General features: G+C 48.0%; 1 protein-coding gene across 5 annotated transcripts in view; it reads left to right on the plus strand.

Annotated features, from left to right (window-relative positions):
* Positions 1-16005, plus strand: part of WDR3 (WD repeat domain 3) — a 41998-nt gene that overhangs the window by 17400 nt on the left and 8593 nt on the right. For all 5 annotated transcript variants that reach the window (XM_073310359.1, XM_073310377.1, XM_073310368.1 and 2 more), the window contains 11 exons: positions 111-208; positions 1537-1641; positions 2291-2521; positions 8303-8396; positions 9914-10015; positions 10880-10965; positions 11950-12085; positions 13013-13069; positions 13558-13658; positions 14174-14285; positions 14389-14523. In XM_073310359.1, the coding sequence (XP_073166460.1) occupies positions 111-208; positions 1537-1641; positions 2291-2521; positions 8303-8396; positions 9914-10015; positions 10880-10965; positions 11950-12085; positions 13013-13069; positions 13558-13658; positions 14174-14285; positions 14389-14523 (1257 nt within the window). The remainder of the gene's footprint in view (positions 1-110; positions 209-1536; positions 1642-2290; positions 2522-8302; positions 8397-9913; positions 10016-10879; positions 10966-11949; positions 12086-13012; positions 13070-13557; positions 13659-14173; positions 14286-14388; positions 14524-16005) is intronic.

The raw sequence follows: 16005 nt of genomic DNA on the forward strand, positions 1-16005 counted from the left end.
TTGGCTAGTGGACTACAGAGGAGGCTCTGTTGTGTGTCTCAGGGACTCTCCACTGCAGCAGCTTCTTAGGCGACTTGCTGCTAGTACTAACTCTGTGAATCTGTCTCCAGGGAACAGACTCTGTTCTGGAAGTGTTTTGTGTCCTTACTGAGGATGAAATTTGCAAGAAAATGGAAAAGAAAATGAGAAAAGCAAAGAAAAAAACCAAGTAAGCTCTGTTTTTCTAACTTGATGATGTCCACATGCTGAGACTTGACAAAAGGCCCATCCAGTGAGAGGGTGGAATGAATGAATCATGAACCGTTTGCAGTTAGTCTGCTGTTAACATGTTTGTCTTCCTGGCTTGTTGGTGCTGGTGTGAGCCAGGTTGTTTTTTGTTCCCAGTAATTGCGAGAAAATCACCTTCCATCTGATTCTCTTGCAAGAAGTGAATGGGATGAGGGAATAGACAGAATTCTCCTGGTAAAGCCCCACGTGTACATCACCATCTATGACTCAGGAGAAGTGAAAGCTGGTGGTGCTAGGCTGAGTAACCAGAGTCACTTTGACATCTACAGATCATGAGCCTCGGGGTGGTATGTGCCAGGTTCAGATTGGGGCAAACTGTCTTTTAGCGGACAGCCTTTTATTATAAGTCTATATTATGCTTCTCCAGTGTCCATCATTCATACATCCCCCAGTGTCTAACAGGTTTCTCGCAATAGCTGTGGGAGATAGGTGAATGTTAGTTCACTTCTTGGGAAATCTGAGGCACACCAAGGATACATCTATTTATATTTTGGTAGTGCCTAAGGGCCAGAATTAGGAGTTAGGACCCCATTTTTCTGAGCTATGTACAGACACGGAACAAAACAATGATCCCTGCTGCTGAGAGCTTTCAGCCTGTTGACTTGTCTACACTTGAATGTTAATTTGGATTAAGGTAGGGTGTGAATTTAAAGCACAGAAGCCATTCTGGAATAACTCCATGTGTGGACAAGCCCTAAGTACACGGGTGGGGAGGGATGCAATTAAGTTGATGTCTTGAACAAATTTCAGCGGTGATATCTACTTTCTACCTCCCTGAATTGCCCTTGTGGTTTCAGTTTGTTAGAGTATTCTCTTACACTTCCTGTCCTAAACCTGTGGCTTTTTGTTGTTCTTCAATAAACAATTTCACCTTACTGGAGTAGGTGGATTCTCCTCACTGAATAGCAGGGTGTGGTTTGATAGCCATCTTAATAAGACGGTTTAGGATCATTATTCTCTAACTTTGCAGCAAGAGTCCTGAGGTTTCTTCAGGACTGCCAGCAGCGTTGTTGCCCATCAAAGTCTGCACTGAAGAGCATTGCACCTCCACTAGAACAGCACGTCTGTGTCAGCACTGGATAAGGGTCCAGCTAGTTTCATTTGTAGAGGGGTTGCAGTTAGTTTGTTTGTTTTTTTGGGCGGGGGGTGGGGGTGGAATGTGTCTGTACATTTCTGCCCCATGTTAGTCTGTGACTGGACTGGCAGTGACTGGTAACTTGATTCCAAGTGGTTGTCTGACCTTTCTAGACAGAAGTCTGAGGAGGAGGAAGAGGAGCCTGAAGGAAGCGTTGAGATGAGTCTTCAAGAAGAGATTCAACGAGTCACTAGCATCAAAGCTTCTGCTAAAATCAAGTGAGTGCAAAGCCCTGTCCTGGGGTCATTGCTGCAGCTCAGGCACCCAGTGCAGGGGCCATGACTCAGGGAGAGTTTGTATTTTACAAAGGTGGCTCTTCTGCAAAGATGAGAAGCTCAGACTCCATAGAGCTGGGGAGAGGCCTGCAGGGTCCCAGCTAGTCCATCTCCACCCCCATATCTCTCTAATGTCTTCACACACCCCTTCCATTGAGATTGTTCCCTGCAAGGGATTCTCTAGGACTGTGATTCCCAAACTTTTGTATTGGTGACCTCTTTCACATAGCAAGCCTCTGAGTGCGACTGCCCCCTTATAAATTAAAAACACTTTTTAAAATATATTTGACACCATTAAATCCTGGAGGCAAAGCAGGGTTTGGGGTGGAGGCTGACAGCTTGCAACCCCCCATGTAATAAACTCGCAACCTCCTGAGGGGTCCCGACCCCCAGTTTGAGAACCCCTGTTCTAGGGGCTTGCCTCCTAGTTTTAAATGATCGGTCCTATGGGGCTTCTGCTGCTGCCTTTGTTAGACTATTCCATTGCCGACTGCCTCTCCTATCAAGAAGTTGTTCTTGGTGTTTTCCTTTAGTTTGTTTCATCTTGTTTCTCCTAGTTATGACCCTGACTTCTCTGTGTCCATTTAAACAGGTCATTTGACTTGATTCTGTCTCCGAAAGGAGAGCTGAAGGCCACCTTACTGCTCCAGAACAACACCATTGAGTCATACATCCTGACCCCATCAGCACAGGTCCCCCAAGTTGTCCGTGCATCCAAGATAACCATTGGAGGTCACCGCAGTGATGTCAGGACACTGGCTTTTAGCTCCGACAACATTGCCATCCTCTCGGCTGCTGCTGAATCTGTTAAGATCTGGAACAGGTGTGTGTTCTGATTCTGTAAATTCCTCTTTGTCTGCCAAGTGTCCTTCTCCAAGAGGTTGTGGCTGTTCAGGCAAGAGGGGAGAATGGGAAATGGTAGTGGGGAATGATCCCAAGGAATACAAAGTGATAAATGGAATAGAGAAGGTAGATGGGGCACTCTGCTTACTCTTTCTCATTATACAAGGACAAGGGGATACTACTTTCGTGAAACTGAAAGGCAAGAAATTAAAAATGCATTTTTAACCCGGGGAACTCATTACCACTAGATATCATGAGGCTAAGAGTTTAATGGGGTATATAAAAGGTCAGCTCTTTGGATACTGAGGACATCTACAGTCATGGAATCAGAGAAATGTAGTGCTAGAAGTCACCTCAAGAGGTCATCAAGTCCAGCCCTTTGTGTAGAGTCAGGACCAAGTAAACCTAGACCATCCCTGACAAGTGTTTGTCCGGCCTGTTCCTGAAAACCTCCAGTGATGAGGATTCTACAATCTCCCTTGCAAGCTTGTTCCAGAACCTGCTGACCTTTATTGTTAGAAAGGGGTTTTTTGGGTTAATATTTAACCAAAATCTCCCTTGCTGCAGATTAAGCCCATTACTGCTTGTCCTACCTTCAGTGGACATGGAGAGCAATTGGTCACCATCTTAATCGATAACAGTGCTTGACATATCTGAAGACTGTTATCAGGTCCCCCTTCAGTTGTCTTTTCTCAAGACAAACAGGCTGCTTTTTCTAACCTTTCCTCATAGGTCAGGTCGAAAGCTTTTATCGCTTTCATTGCTCTCCTCTGGACTCTTTTTCCAATTTATCCACATCTTTCCTTAAGTGTGATGCCCAGAGCTAGACAGAGGACTCCAGCTGAGGCCTCACCAGTGTCGAGTAGAGGGGACAGTTAGCTCCCATGTCTTACGTACGACACTCCTGTTAATACAGCCCAGAATGACATTTGCCTTTTTTGCATCTGCCTCACATTGTTGGCTCGTATTTAATTTGTGAATCACTATAATCCTCCGATCCTTTTCAACACCACCTAGCTAGTTATTCCCCATTTTGATTTTTCCTTCCTAAGTGTAGTACTTTGTACGTTGTTAAATTTCATCTTGTTGATTTCAGACCAATTCTCTAATTTGTTAAGGTTGTTTTGAATTCTAATCCTGTCCTCCAGAGTGCTTGCAACCCCTCCTAGTTTGATGTCATCTGCAGATTTTATAGGTGTTCACTCCATTCCATTATCCAAGTCATTAAGGAAAATACTGAATAGGACTGACCCCGTGGGACTCCACTAGTTACTCTCTGTCTGATAGCCAACCATTGATAACTACTCTGAGTATGGTCTCTCAATTTTTTTCTTAGCGTATGCACAACATTCTTCATGTGGCACATGACCAGTATCCATCACCGAATTTAGTCCGTTGGTTGGATCATTAGCTTCCCTGGCCCGATCAGTTTTGGACCCACCTTATACTAATTTCATCTAGTATGCTTGTGAGAATGTCATGTGGGATTGTATCAAAGGCATTACTAAAATCCAGTTGTGTCATGTCTATAGCTTCCCCCCATCCACTAGGCCAGTAACCCTGTCAGGGAAGGAAATTAGGGTGGTTTGGAATGATTTATTCTTGATAAATCCATGGCTATTCTTTATAACCCTATTATTCTGTAAGTGCTTACAAATGTGATTGTTTAATAATTCGTTCCAGTATCTTTCCAAGTTTCTGTCAAACTTATGCTGACTGGTCTATAATTCCCTGGATTCCCTTTTAAATATAAGTACTATATTGGCCCTTCTCCAGTACTCTGGGACCTCATGAGTTCTCAGAGATAACTGCTAACAGTTCTGAGATTGCTTCAGCTTGTTCCTTAAGTACCCTACAATGAATTTCATCAGGCACTGTTGACTTGAATACATTTTATTTATCTAAAACAGCATACTGGGCTAGATGGACCATTGGTCTAACCCATATGGCTGTTCTTATGTTATAAATATTTTTAAAGTATTCTTTGGCTATTTTGGTTTACATTTCTTTCCCCTTGTTAATATTTATTGTGTTGAGATTCTGGTCACCATTAATCTTTTTAGTGAAGTGTGAAGCAAAATAGGTGTTAAACACCTCAGTCTTTTTAATGCCATCAGTTATTAGTTCCCCTGCCCTGCTAAGTAGGAGACCTAAACTTTCTTTCATCTTTCTCTTGTTCCTAATGTATTTAAGGAACCTCTTCTAATTGCCTTTTATGTCCCTTACTAGGTGTAACTCATTTCGTTCCTTAGACTTTCTGATTTTGTCCCTACATGCTTGTGCCATTCTTTTTGTACTACTCCTTAGCAATTCATCCATATTTCCACATTTTGTAGGATTCCTTTTTGATTTTCAGATCACTGATGGAGCCATATTGGCCTCCTACTATTCTTCCTATTTATCCTTTGCATTGGGAGAGTTTGCAGTTGTGCCTTTAATATTGTTTCCTTGAGAAACTGCTAGCTCTCCCAAACTCTGTTATCACTTAGATTTTCTTCCCATGGCATCTTACCTACCAGGTCTCTGAGGCTGTTCAAGTCTGCTTTGTCCTTGTTCTGCTGCTCTCACTGATTCCTTGCCTTGGAATAATATAATCTATTATTTCACGATCACTGTCACTGAAATTGGCTTCCATCTTCAGATTTGCAATCAATTCCTCCCTGTTGGTCATTATCAAGTCTAAAATGGCTGCCCTGCTGGTTACTACTTCCATTTTCTGAAACAAAAAGTTGTCCCCTATACATTCCACCTACTGTTTGGAAATTTTGTGTTTTATCATATTACTTCTCCAACAAATATCTGGGTAGTTAAAGTCCCCCATTACTACCAGATCTTGTGTTTTGGATATTTCTGTTCTAGAAATGCCTCATCCACTTCTTCCATATTTAGTGGTCTAAAGTAGAGCCCTTTAAGTCACCCTTATTTTTTTCCCCCCTTTATCTTTACCCAGAGACTTTGCCTCTCACCTCCTTCTGGACCTCAGAACAAGTGTATTTATTCTTGATGTATAATTAACATAGTCTTCCCTCCCCCCCCCCCCCCATCTGTCCTTCCTGAACAAGCTGTACCCTTCTATACCAATATTGCAGTGATAAGATTTATCCCACCAAGTCTCTGTGATGCAATTAAGTAATCATTTAGCTTATGTATTAATACTTCCAGTTCTTCCTGTTTATTCCCCATACTCCTTGCATTTGTGTAAGGACATCTAAGATGTTGAACAGATTCCCCCACTGATTTCCCTCTTGTTGCTCCTATGACTCTTTTGTAATTTTTCATGTCTCCCCACCCAACATCCAACCTCTTAAGGTTGCCCTTCTTTGTGCTCACCTGTAGGCGATTGTCACCTGCCCCCTTTGAACCTAGTTTAAAGGCTTCCTTACTAGGTTGCAGAGGAACAGCCGTGTTAGTCTGTATTCGCAAAAAGAAAAGGAGTACTTGTGGCACCTTAGAGCTCAACCAATTTATTTGAGCATAAGCTTTCGTGAACTACAGCTCACTTCATCGGATGCCTACTGTGGAAAGTGGAGAAGATCTTTTTATACACACAAAGCATGAAAAAATACCTCCCCCCACCCCACTCTCCTGCTGGTAATAGCTCATCTAAAGTGATCACTCTCCTTACAATGTGCACATTGTACAATGTGTAAGAAGAAAAGGAGTACTTGTGGCACCTTAGAGACTAACCAATTTGTTTGAGCATAAGCTTTCGTGAGCTACAGCTCACTTCATCGGATGCATACTGAGAAAGTGGAGAAGATCTTTTTATACACACAAAGCATGAAAAAATACCTCCCCCCACCCCTTTTTATACACACAAAGCATGAAAAAATACCTCCCCCCACCCCACTCTCCTGCTGATAATAGCTTTCCTAGATAAGCTATTACCAGCAGGAGAGTGGGGTGGGGGGAGGTATTTTTTCATGCTTTGTGTGTATAAAAAGATCTTCTCCACTTTCTCAGTATGCATCCGATGAAGTGAGCTGTAGCTCACGAAAGCTTATGCTCAAACAAATTGGTTAGTCTCTAAGGTGCCACAAGTACTCCTTTTCTTCTTACTAGGTTGGTGAGTCAGCATGTGGAGATACTCTCCCCTTCTTGGGTCAGGTGGACCCCACCTCTTCCCAGCAGTCCTTCTTCCCGGAACAGCATCCAGTGGTGAAGGAAGCCAAAGCCCTCCCCTCAACACCATCTGCACAGCCCTGCATTCCTCTCCAGACTGTGCATATCCATGCCTGGGCCTTTACCCTCAACTGGGAAGAAGGACAAGAGCAACCCCTGGGACCTCATCTCCTTCACCCTTGCTCCCAAAGCACTGTAATCACAGCTGATCTGCTCAGGGTCATACCTGGCAATATCATTAGGGCCCAGATGGATGAGCAGCATGGGTTAGTGGTCAGAGGGACGGATGATCCTCAGCAGTCTTTCTGTTGCATTTCGGATGTGGGCTCGACCAGTCTCCTTCCTGTGGAGTAGCTAGTTCTCTTTCCTCTTCTGGTGCTGCTGTAGTTATCTGAGGTTGTCTAGCATCCTCCATCCTGGATGTGTCTGTGTGCATCCTGTCGATGAAGTCCTTGCCACCTCTTGCAGCTCTTTTACCAGCTTCCTGAGGGACTCCACCAACAGACACTTCTCGTACCAGGTGGTTCTCCCTGCCTGGCTTTCTTTGGTGGGGATATGCAGGCGGCATTCCCAGCAAGTCAAGACCAGAACCTGTGTTGAAGTTTCCGGGGTCAGGATGCCTGTCTCGTGGAGTGTTCCAAGAGGTGCAGGCAGAGGAAGGGCTAGCAGTGGTGCCGTTTTCCTCCCATTGCGGGCTCTTTCTTGTAGAGTACCTGCCAGGTGTGGGGTGAAAAAAATCACATGTGCTGATTATTTTTCCGTGGGATTCTAATCCTGTGTTTTCTGACATAAACCAACCACTAACTGCGTGGGGCTAGGGAAAACTTCACCCATGGACATAGCCTTGGGTTTTCTTGTGCCTTCTCTGAAGTATCTGATGCCAGCCACTGTTGGAGAAAGGACGTTGGACTGTTTGGGTCACTGTTCTAACCCACAATGCTATCGCAGAGCTCCCTCACCATCACTGACTCCTCAAATGCTACTCCCCTGGGATATGGCTATCCTCTGAGAACTCCTCCCACCCTGCTCCCCCCTCTCTTAGTCAGCAGTTTTCAGTTACTTTGTGAGGGAGAGGTAGCAGTCTCCCAGTTCTCTCTCTGGTATAGGGAGCAGGTTTGGGGATCCCATAGATTTTCTGTTTGGATCTAGCATCACAGAGGTACTTGGGTGGGCAGTTAACCTTCCTATGGGCTAAACTGTGCACGGAGGCTTTGATTCTACCTGGCACTTGTCCTACACCAGCCAGTGCAATCTCTCACAAGCCTGCTGGGCTCAGCATGTGCCCTGACAGGCTCATAATACCCCACAGTTTGGTACTCCTTCCTGGCTGAAGTACCCTGTTGCTGCCATGGGCTGTTCTCCTGTCCCTCTTCACAAGAATGAGCTGGGGGCTGACTGTGTTCCCAGTTGGCTTATAGGGAAACCTTTTCAGTGCTGTGCTGGGGTAGCAGCATTCGAGCTGGAGGGCCAGGCTCTGAGATGGATTTGTCCCCCTCAGTGGTGCTGTAATCTTTGGCCTCCTGTACAGTGCATGAGAGAGAGGCCAATTGGTATGAAAGGCCTTTTAGCAACGCAGCTCATTTAAAGGGGCAAGGTCTGTACACAACGATGGAATCTCGCATGCTGCTTGTGCCCACAGGTCGACTCTGCAGTGTATCCGGACCATGGCGTGCGAATATGCGCTCTGCTCGCTCTTCGTCCCGGGAGATCGGCAGGTCATCATAGGAACTAAGGTAACTGGCTCCCTCCTGGAGCTCCCCTTGAGACCTAGCCCCTGACTAGGCTAGGGTAGTGGTTTCCAAATTGTGGGTTACGACCCAGTACTGGGTCATGGAATGGAAGGCACTGGGTCACGGTGGCTCTGGTCAGCACCACTGACAGGGCCATTAAAAGACCCGGTCGGCGGTGCTGCCCAGCTAAGGCAGGCTAGTCCCTACCTGTTCTGACACCGCACTGCGCCCTGGAAGCAGCCAGCAGCAGGTCCAGCTCCTACATGGGGGGGCCATGGGGCTTCGTGTGCTGCCCCCGCCCCGAGCACTGGCTCTGCACTCCCATTGGCTGGTTCCCGGAAGGAAGCCTGCTTTAGCACCCCTGCTGCACTGCTGCCTAGGAGCTGCCAGAGGTAAGATGGCACCCCAACTCTCTGCCCCAGCCCTGAGCCGCCTCCTCCCCCCAACCCAGAGCCCCTTCCTGTACCCAAACCCCTCATCCCTGGCCCCACCCCAGAGCCCTGACCCCCTTCCGCACCCCAACGCCCTGCCCCAGCCCTGAGCCCCCCCAAACTCGGAGCCCCCTCCTGCACTCCAAACTCCTCATCACCGCAGCCCTCACCCCCACACCCCAACCCTCTGCCCCAGTCCTGAGCCCGTCCCACACCCTTCATCCCCAGCTCCGTTGGGTTGTGGGGATCAACAATTTTCTTCAACTGGGTCGTTAGAAAAAAAGTTTGAAAACCACTGGGCTAGGGAACCTTCCTAAACACTTCCACCATTGCTAGTACTGGTTCAGCTCCACTTGTGTTAGCAACGTGGGCAGCCTTAATGAAAATGGGCTGTCCCTGGTGATCTTACCACTGCCCTGTAGCCCTTTTCAGAGCATGTCTGATTCACTTAGTGCTGAAAGTGCCTGTGGCAGTTGGTGCCCTTTCTGCCCTAGGTGTAGCTCGTGTGGGTTGAGCTGGCTGGTGTTAGCAATGGTGGGATGTTTTTGAAAATGTCCCTAGTGTAAACAGGGTCCCTGGTGATTGGCTGTGTCTAGTGCCTATTTACTGCTTTGCGGGCCACAGACTGGAGTGCAGCAGGTCAGGAGTGAGGTGTATCAGTGGAGTTGCGTGTAGAGATTCCAGGCCAGGGACAGCTGGGGATGCTGCAGGTCAGAAATGTGTCCTCTGTGCTGAGTCCATAGATGGAGCTGGTGCATTCCTCCAGTAGGATTCTGCCTTGGCACCAGGATGTTCCTCTCACACTTCATTTTGATCTGAGAGCTCCCATGTTCCCCCTCCCTGTTATGTCTCTTTAATTTAGCTGGGCTCCTCTCCTGTTGGCTACCTTGTTCTCCACTGGGATCCTTGCTCCTTTAATCACAAATCGTTCTGTCTCTGGGACGCTATGCTTCAAGTTATCACACCTTGTTTGCGGCACAGGCCTGCAGACTGGGCTTTGGACCTGTTCACTGCATCTCAAGCTGTCTTGGCATGTACTGGAGACAGAATAAAGTTGCTGACTTGCTCTCTGTTAATTTGTCTCCCCAGACAGGGAAGCTGCAGCTGTATGATTTGGCCTCCGGGAGTCTGCTGGAGACACTTGCAGCACACGATGGGGCCCTGTGGTCCATCTCTCTTTCACCCGACCAGGTAACTTTCTTTTAGTGGTAGGTCTGCGCTGCTCTCAGGAAGCCTGTGTCTTAGGGGTGGCTTTGAGGATGCAGAAGTTGGCATTGTAGGGTTTTGATGTGGGGGGTGTTTATCACCTCCGCACTTTTGTTCGGCATTATAAAACATTCTGCTGTTCAGTTCTGCACACCTGAACCTGTCTTGGTAGTAAACCAATAGCCCTCTGCTGTTTTAGTGTGGGGTGTCATTTTCTGTGTTTTCAAAACAGTGACAGCTCATTGTCTTTCTGGAACACTTCTCATCTGCAGATCCTAGAGCAGTAGGAAGACTTTATAACTGATCCCAGTGGTGTAATGGAAATGCGATTCTACAAGCAGTCCATTTCTGTGTGGTTGATAAAGTTCTAGGTGCAATAATATGGTCAAATGGGTTTTCATCCTACACAACGAGCATACACACACATCCACTATCTACAGCAAATCAGTCAAGTTGCTCCGGAAGGTTGTCAGTACACGAGACAGCCTGCTGGTATAGGCTACATCTTGATTTATCCTGCCCACTCCACCATCTTAAGTTCATTCCACCTGAAAAAATCCCCTGTCTGCCAAAGCCTTTGAAATCCAAATGTGTTTGTGTCTTCTGCACAGTAAATAAAAGTTCTGTGTTCTAACTGAACCAATGGTCAGTGTAATCTGCTCTTAACCTTCATGTTGTAGGAACTTAAGGTCTAGGCTGGGTCTTAAGGTCTTATGAACTTAAATTCTGGTCTGGAACTGAAGAGCTAAAGGCTCTTCAAGTGTAAGGACCTTGCTTTGGGTGTATTATTCTTCCTGAGTGCAGTGAAAGTGCTCTCACTTGCTTAAATTTTAAACTTTTCTCCTTCAGCGTGGCTTTGTAACAGGAGGTGCTGATAAATGTGTCAAGTTTTGGGAGTTTGAGCTGGTGAAGGACGAGAATGGCACACAAAAGAGGTGAGAGAAAAAAGCCTCTCTGGAGGCAGCATTCCATCTCTGCATTCCTTCTCCCTGCTTGATGGTTTGGCCTTAGTTTTGTTCCTGGATGCCTTTGGTAACACGTGCTCTGTGTGTGTGTGTGTGAGAGACTAAACTGAAATGTGTGGAAACAAATATCTGTTCTGGCAAACTTCTTCATCGGGAAGGTTTCTCAGGTTCAGGATGGTACTGAGTGAGACAGCATCTCAGTGATTCATTCTGCAGCCTAGCATTTACAGCACTCTCACCTGGCATGTGGGAGACCCAGGCTTGAATTACCTAACCGCTAGGTTTTAGAGCGAGTCACTCAAAGTCCCTGCTCCAAATCAGGCAGAGCAGGATCTGACCCTGTGTTTCCCACATCCCAGGTGAGTGCCCTGACCAGGCAATCGGGTGTTCTGGGGAAGGGTCTCTCTCATTTGTTCAGGAGAAATTTTGCACGTTCTTGTTTTCATTCTGCATCTGACTGAAAACAAATTTTTGAAAGCCCAAAACTTTTCATGAAGCAGAATTGTTTTCTGGCCAGCCCGGCTTCCATGTTCTTTGCAGTCTTGTGTTGCTGAGGATTTGTTGAGTCCTACTCACAACCTCTCATGGGATTCCCCAGCCCCCTTCCGTATTTTAATTGCTTCATTTCATTGCACCATACTCCCTTAATTTCCCAAACTGAGATTGAGTGGCCTTGTGCTGCTTGCTGCATTCTGTGAATCTATTCCCTGCCGTGTTGAATTCAAGTCACTTTTGGGTCACTGGTTTCCAGCTTCCCTGAAACTTCTTCTCAGTCAGATTCTCCGTATAGGTGAGTGAGAGATGGGGCAGTGAAATCCATATGTGCACAGCTTGTGGCTCATTTCAGTCCTGCTTCATTCCAAGAGCCAAGGAAGGTGGCTGTGTATTGTGTTTACACCCTTGGCGCTCTGTGTGCAAGGACAATGATGCTATTTTCTTCTTGGCCGTTGCTAGGCTCTCCATGAAGCAGACGCGCATCTTGCAGCTGGATGAGGACGTTCTCTGTGTGCGTTACAGCCCCAACCAGAAGCTGCTGGCCATCTCCTTATTGGATTGCACTGTGAAAATATTCTACACTGACACGTTGAAGGTGGCCTCTTGCCTGGGTTGCGTGGAGGGGTTGGGGTGAGAGTTGGTGTGGGGGGCAGTGAGGCAGCTGCCTGGAAAGGTGTGGCTTGGTTGCTGGAGCAGAGCTACAGGCTTACCTGGTGCAGTCACTGTTGTTACATGGGAATGGTACCTGAAGCAGTAATGTAAGGCTGGGGAGAGTGGGAGGGGGACATGTAGTAATTAGCTGGCCAGTAATAACAAATGGGGAAGTCTGCTGACTTCTGGTTCTGGTCCCTATTTACTGACCAAAATCCCACCAAACACTGGCCAGAATTCAGTGGGAAATCTGCATTTAAATTGGGGGGGGAATCAGGCCCTCCCCTGGCTACAAACATCTAGCTGCACAGGAGGGCAAGGCCAGTGGTGCCCTCCCCACTCAGTGCAGGTGCCTTGTGGGCTCCCTTCCCATCTTTCCCTTGCTCCTCCTCCCTGTGTCTGTGAAGAGATTTGCGGGTGGGGCTAGAGCACCTTTGACAGCTCTCCTCCAGTCAACACAGGGGTGCCAAACTCTGAAGCCAATGCAGGAAGGAGAGCCTCCCTGCATGTGAGAGCACACTCCCTTTTTGTGAATAGTGCCTGGCAGTTAGATGGTCCTTGGGCTAGTCAGTGAAACAGACCAACATATGATGGTTAGGAGCTGCACATAAAATGCTGACAAATACACAAAGGAAGCCAAGGAACGGGTGCTCTCTCCTCTCTGATCTGTCAGTGATCTTGGGTACTGTTTCTAACAGTATCAGCTGCCTGCCATCTTCCCTGTAATCATAGGCCAGCTGCTAACCTTCACTGTGAAGGTGTTTGGAAGCGCAGGCACCTCTGAATGTAGGGGATTTCGGGACAGAGCAGCAGGCTTTCAAAGTGCTATGCCCAGTGTTTCTAAATAAATCCATTTCCTCTTTCTTTCCAGTTTTTCCTGTCTCTGTATGGACACAAGCTGCCAGTGCTCTGTATGGATATCTCCTATGTGAGTGAAGTGGGGGCTGCTCACAAAAGATCTTCTGGAATTCTGCCGATGTTTGTGGCCTTAAAAACTGACCACAGCCTTGCTTGGGAATAGAGCTAGGCAGGGCCCTCCTAGAATGGTGATTCTTAGCTGGACTTAAAAACCACCCAACTATCCACCCGAACTTGATAGGACCCAAACTAATCCTCACCCATTCCACAGTCCTTTGTTGGCTGCAAAGGATTGTGGGATTAGGTCATGACAAGAACCCACAAGTGAATTTTGGGTGGGGGAAAGTTTCTGTCGAGTTCGCCCCCAACATTTCCCAGTCCCCCATTGGCTGCTTTGGGATGTAATACAGCTGTATGTCCTTTCCTGGTGGACGGAGACTTGTTTCTGGGGCCCCTGCTCATTAGTCATGTACTTTTCAGTCCTAGTGGCCAGCTCAGAGATCATTGTCATTCCTTCCGGGTCAGTCATGCCCCTTCTCTCTGCCTTGCTTGGTGTAGGACGGGGCCCTAATTGCAACTGGCTCTGCTGATAGGAATGTGAAGATCTGGGGCTTGGACTTCGGCGACTGTCACCGATCTCTCTTTGCTCACGATGACAGGTAGGCCCTGGTGTGGTGAGCTGCAGACTCCTCCCTGCAGATCCACTGATCTTTGCCCTGGCAGTGACGTCTCTCCAGTGCTCCTGCAGGGGTGGGATGTGGACCCCTGGCCTCCTGTGTGTGGCACTGCGTAGGCACCAGAGCAGACGGGTGCACCTTCCTGAGCAGTGGTTCTGAAGCACTGGTCTGTGGTGCTCCGGCTCTCCCCGCTTCCTCAGCGCTGAGCCTTGGTGCTCTTCAGCTCATTGTTTGGTGCTTGTGCCCTGCTGTGAAGCTTGGCTGAGCTCCGCTGGGGTAGAGCACGCAGGAGAGCGGAAGGCAGCAGAGGCTGGTACAGCTGATGTCGTAGTCTGGTAAATCTCTTCCCCCTACCTCCTGGAGTCCCTGCAATGCCCAGAGAGTGCTCCCACGGGGCAGGCAGAGAGGGGGCTGCTGTAGAAAGGGTGTTGGCTTCAGATATTTCACTGTCTCCTTTTCTGCCTGTGTGATGGCGATCCCTTTCTCTCACTCTTCAGTGTGATGACCCTCCAGTTTGTGCACAAGTCCCATCTCTTCTTCACGGCCGGGAAGGACCACAAGATTAAGCAGTGGGATGCGGATAAGTTTGAGCACATCCAGACCCTGGAGGTAAAGGGTTTCAGAGAGTGACTGAGGCCTGGGCAGCTCTTTTCCCCTAATGACTGGGAGAATTGGTGGGGGTCTTGTCTCATCTCTTCCCTCTGACCTGTAGGGACACCACCAGGAGGTGTGGTGCTTGGCACTCAGTCCGAGCGGAGACTACATCGTGTCTTCATCTCATGATAAATCCCTGCGCCTTTGGGAAAGGACAAGGGAGCCACTAATCCTGGAAGAGGAAAGGGAGATGGTAAGAGCATTAGTCTTTCCTTGTGGTCTCCTACAAGAGACAATTCCACCCCTAGTTTCTCCTCAGCCACTAAATGCCCCTTCTTAATCTTCAGAGGATCTTACACAGCACCTAAGAGATCTCAGCTCGCTGTTTACCTGTGTCTGGGAGTGAGATGTCCAGAAGTGACTGGAGTATTCTGGGGGATTGGTAGTACTGTAGAGAAAGGCACAGTTGCCTCCAGCATGATCTTCAGGTGGCTCAAAATTGCACTGGCTGTCTTTTCTTTTCTCTTTCCCTGCTATATTGCATTGCAGACTCCTAGCTAACGTGCTCTCTGCTATGCTGCTCCCCAGGTTTCCCTCCAAATAGATGTTTTGTTTTCCCCAGGAGTACTGGCTTCATCTTCTCCTTTTGTTTTTTCCTTCAAGTCTTTCTAAGCTCTGCAGGCCCCTCTTTAACTTTCTGCCCTCCGTGGTGTTTGGGGCACTTTCCATCAGTGACAGCAATGGGGAGTTTGTTAATTAGATGCAGTGTGCACAGGTTGCTCCGTTCCTTAGTGTGAGGCCCATGCAAGCTCCTCTCCACCTGGGCCTGCCATGGCTGCTGTGATCATCACTGCAACTAACAGACACAGGACTGAGAGAGTTGAGGGCAGCACCTTCTCAATAGTAGTCCTATGGCTACGGGGAGCTGGCAGAGGCCTACCTTGCCTCTTGAACTTGTGCTTCAGGGTTCACCTCTTCATCAAAGCACTCCCCAAAGAGCCAGTGGAGGAGAGAGTGCCTGACAGCATGTGCAGAGGAGGAAACCTGAGAGTCAGTGATGTCTGGCCTGACTCTTCTGTGGGGATTTTGCTGTGACCCTTAGGACCTCAATACCCCTGGACTGCCCATTCGAAATGCTGGTGGCTATAGGATGATATATAAACCTGCCAGAGGGAGGTAGATGCCCTTTTCTTAGGGGAGCTTATCATACATCTCCTTCATGCATCAAGAACAGCGAGTTGGCACTTCCGTGGGGAAGCCACAGCTCTGGAGAGCGGAGGATGGATTAAACAGTGCAAGGGCCGTGCTAGTGTGCGAGGTGCCAGTCAGTGCCCTGCTGGGACTGCTCCTTCCTGCAGGATGGGCTGATGTCTCAGAAGGGAGCAGCTGTATCTGGATTGTCTTAATTTCGGCTTGATTAGCTGATGCTAACGATCTCTTCGGGCTGCCCGTGTGCCCAGCCTGCACACCTGTTCCCCACCTGCCTAGCAGATGCCAGAGCTGTCACTCAGTCAGCCCTGCTGTGGTGAGCACTGGTGTGATTGTGCAAGCCAAACCCTTGGTGTTGGCATCTTGAGCTCATGCTGGGCCATTGGAGGAAAACAAACCTGGGAGCCTGCATTGGGCACCCTGCTAGGGATGTCCCAGATTTGAGATTGGGCGGCAAGGTTCACACGAAGCCACAGCTTTCCTGGGAGGAAGCTGAACGCTTTCATTCTCGCTGTTTTACCTGCCC

The sequence above is a fragment of the Lepidochelys kempii genome, chromosome 1 (genome assembly GCF_965140265.1).
Source record: "Lepidochelys kempii isolate rLepKem1 chromosome 1, rLepKem1.hap2, whole genome shotgun sequence".
Classification (NCBI taxonomy): domain Eukaryota; kingdom Metazoa; phylum Chordata; order Testudines; family Cheloniidae; genus Lepidochelys; species Lepidochelys kempii.